General features: G+C 48.4%; 1 protein-coding gene across 1 annotated transcript in view; it reads right to left on the minus strand.

Moving 5' to 3' along the window:
• leo1 (LEO1 homolog, Paf1/RNA polymerase II complex component) overlaps positions 1-3,644 on the minus strand; it is a gene marked incomplete at its 3' end in the record, with an annotated part of 10,016 nt that overhangs the window by 3,626 nt on the left and 2,746 nt on the right. Inside the window, 6 exon segments of the mRNA XM_014026659.1 lie at positions 347-431; positions 532-680; positions 760-854; positions 939-1,043; positions 1,643-1,854; positions 2,029-2,324. Of these exon segments, the coding sequence (XP_013882113.1) occupies positions 347-431; positions 532-680; positions 760-854; positions 939-1,043; positions 1,643-1,854; positions 2,029-2,324 (942 nt within the window).

Raw genomic sequence — 3,644 nt, forward strand, 5'->3', positions numbered from 1 at the left:
GTGTTATGGTTCTTTAGCTTGTATTTAGCATTCTGTTTCAGTTAGCTTTTAGCTTGTGTTATGGTTCTTTAGCTTGTATTTAGCATTCTGTTTCAGTTAGCTTTTAGCTTGTGTTATGGTTCTTTAGCTTGTATTTAGCATTCTGTTTCAGTTAGCTTTTAGCTAGTGTTCTGGTTCTTTTAGCTTGTATTTAGCATTCTGTTTCAGTTAGCTTTTAGCTTGTGTTATGGTTCTTTTAGCTTGTATTTAGCATTCTGTTTCAGTTAGCTTTTAGCCAGTGTTTAGCTCAGTAGTGAGTTGTTAGTTGTGACAGAGAACATCAGATGTTCTGTCGGTTCTGACGGACCTTCAGCTTGAGTCGGGTCCGGCCCTCTTCATCCAGCATCTCCTCATCCTCGAACTCGTCCTCGTAGTACTGTGGGTCAAAGGGTCTGGAGGGGCGGAGTCAGGAGAAATAGGAAGTTTAGCTGTTATTTCCAGCAGACCTTTAGTTACTGTGCCCCCCACCCCCCATGGTGCTGTGGTTCTGACCTGGGCTCCACAGACAGGAAGTTGGGCAGCTTAACAAAATAAAGGTCCGATCCCAGATCCGTGCTAACTTTTGGGATCTCCACTTCGATGCGAGTCTCGGGCGCGGGCTCCTCCTCTGCCTGCTCCCCTTCCATCCCCTCCTCTCCGTCCTTCACACAAACACAGTTTAGACTCAGGACCCAAAGGACTGCCGGGAACCGGACCGGACCAGGTCAGAGAGACCAGTACCAGAGGCTGTCCCGGGGTCGGAGGCTTTTCTGCGTCGCTGTCTGAAGAGATGTCGTCGGCCTCTCCGAACAGGTCGTCAGCTGCCGTGGTGTTCGCTGCAGGAAGGATCAAACGTGACTTCAAACGTGAAAACAAACGGATCAAAGTGAAAAAAGCGAAAAGAGTGAAACTCGTCTCACGTTTCTTCGTTTCAGCGTCGCTGTCAGAATCTGAATCTGACGCAGCTTTAGGTTTGGTTTTCTGTCGGATGAACTCGTCTTCACTGTCGCTGCCTTTGGCAGAGTCTGGAGACCAGAACCAGAACAACTCCGTAAAAACTGGTTTGGGTCGTTTTTATCTAAAAACTCTCTCATGTTCATTAAATAATCTGAAATAATCTGACTTAATCTGATATAATCTGGTGTAATCTGATATCTGATGTAATCTGAAATGATCTGATATAATCTTATTTAATCTGGAATAATATGAGATATCCGAAATAACCTGATGTAATCTGATATGATCTGAAATAACCTGATAATATCTGGAATAATCTGATATAATCTGAAATAATCTGATGTAATCTGAAATAATCTAATATGAAAAAAATTTGATATAATCTGGTGTGTTTTTGATATAATCTGGTGTAATCTGAAATAATCAGATATATGAAATAATATGATATAATCTGGTATAATCTGATGTTATCTAATATAATATGAAGTAATCTGATATAATCTGGTGTAATATGAATTAATATGATGTAATCTGATGTATTCCAAAGTAATCCGATATAATCTGGAACAATCTGATATTATATAGAATATGAAATAATCTGGTATAATCTGATATAATCTGGTATAATCTGATAACCAATAAGTGGTCCAGGTGAACCCTGCAGCACCTGACTTCCTGTTCCTCAGACCCTCGTCCTCAGAGTTCTCTCTATCTTCGTCAGAATAGTGTGGTTTCTCCTCCTCGTCCTCCGACTGGTCGCTCTTAGCTCCTCCCCCTTCCCACTTCTCGTCATCCGATTGGTTCTCCCTGACCGACGCCTCCCCGTCCGAGTGAGGGGTGCCCGGCCCCGACTGAGGGGTCCCGGGGTCGCTGTGAAGACTGGACCAGAACAAGAAGATGAGAAATGAAGAGAATCAGTCAGAAAAGCCTGAAATCCTTCTTAGCTCCGCCCCTCAGCTGTCACCTGCAGAGGTGGGATCCTCTGCAGGTGTTCGCTCGGCTCTTCTCCTCCCATCACATGAACCTCTGTTCTTTAGAACCGAGTCGTGGTACCTTCTGTCCGACTGGACGCTGCCACGTCCGGAGCGGGGGCTCCCGGCGCCGGACCCCACGCTGCTGGCCGGGCTTCCCCCGCCCGACCTGTGTCCCACGTTGTCCTCATCTTCGTCCTCGTCCCGTTGGCCGTGCTCCGACCCGCTGTGCTGCTCGGCCTCAGAGCGGTCGTCCTCTCCCTGGTCCGAGTGCACGCTGGCGTCTGACTGGTTCCCGGAGCGTTCTGATTGGTTGTCGTTGTCGCTGCCGCTGTGCTGGCTGCGCTGCTCGTCCTCGCTGTCGTCTCCAAACAGCTCCTGTGAGCCAGAGACAAGTCAGAGACAAGTCAGAGACGAGTCAGAGACCAGTCAGAGACAAGTCAGAGACGAGTCAGAGACCAGTCAGAGACGAGTCGGAGACAAGTTAGAGACGAGTCAGAGACCAGTCAGAGACGAGTCGGAGACAAGTTAGAGACGAGTCAGAGACCAGTCAGAGACGAGTCGGAGACAAGTTAGAGACCAGTCAGAGATGAGTCAGAGACAAGTCGGAGACGAGTCAGAGACCAGTCAGAGACAAGTTAGAGACAAGTCAGAGACCAGTCAGAGACCAGCCAGAGACCAGTCAGAGACAAGTTAGAGACCAGTCAGAGACCAGCCAGAGACGAGTCAGAGAAAAGTCAGAGACCAGTCAGATACAAGTCAGAGACGAGTCGGAGACGAGTCAGAGACCAGTCAGAGACAAGTTAGAGACCAGTCAGAGACGAGTCAGAGATGAGTCAGAGACCAGTCTGAGATGAGTCGGAGACGAGTCAGAGACGAGTCGGAGATGAGTCAGAGACAAGTCAGAGACGAGTCAGAGACGAGTCAGAGACCATTCAGAGACCAGTCAGAGACAAGTCAGAGACCAGTCAGAGACGAATCAGAGACGAGTCAGAGATGAATCAGAGACGAGTCAGAGATGAGTCAGACAAGTCAGAGACCAGTCAGAGAAGAGTCGGAGACGAGTCAGAGACCAGTCAGAGATGAATCAGAGACGAGTCAGAGACGAGTCAGAGATGAGTCAGAGACGAGTCAGAGACGAGTCAAAGACGAGTCGGAGACGAGTCAGAGACCAGTCAGAGACAAGTTAGAGACCAGTCAGAGACCAGTCAGAGATGAGTCAGAGACCAGTCTGAGATGAGTCGGAGACGAGTCAAAGACGAGTCGGAGACAAGTCAGAGACCAGTCAGAGACAAGTTAGAGACCAGTCAGAGACCAGTCAGAGATGAGTCAGAGACCAGTCTGAGATGAGTCGGAGACGAGTCAAAGACGAGTCGGAGACAAGTCAGAGACCAGTCAGAGACAAGTTAGAGACCAGTCAGAGACCAGTCAGAGATGAGTCAGAGACCAGTCTGAGATGAGTCGGAGACGAGTCAAAGACGAGTCGGAGACAAGTCAGAGACCAGTCAGAGACAAGTTAGAGACCAGTCAGAGACCAGTCAGAGATGAGTCAGAGACCAGTCTGAGATGAGTCAGAGACGAGTCGGAGATGAGTCAGAGACAAGTCAGAGACGAGTCAGAGACCAGTCAGAGACAAGTCAGAGACAAGTCAGAGACCAGTCAGAGACAAGTTAGAGACCAGTCAGAGACCAGTCAGAG

This window comes from Austrofundulus limnaeus, unplaced genomic scaffold (assembly GCF_001266775.1).
Source record: "Austrofundulus limnaeus strain Quisiro unplaced genomic scaffold, Austrofundulus_limnaeus-1.0 Scaffold578, whole genome shotgun sequence".
Classification (NCBI taxonomy): Eukaryota; Metazoa; Chordata; class Actinopteri; order Cyprinodontiformes; family Rivulidae; genus Austrofundulus; species Austrofundulus limnaeus.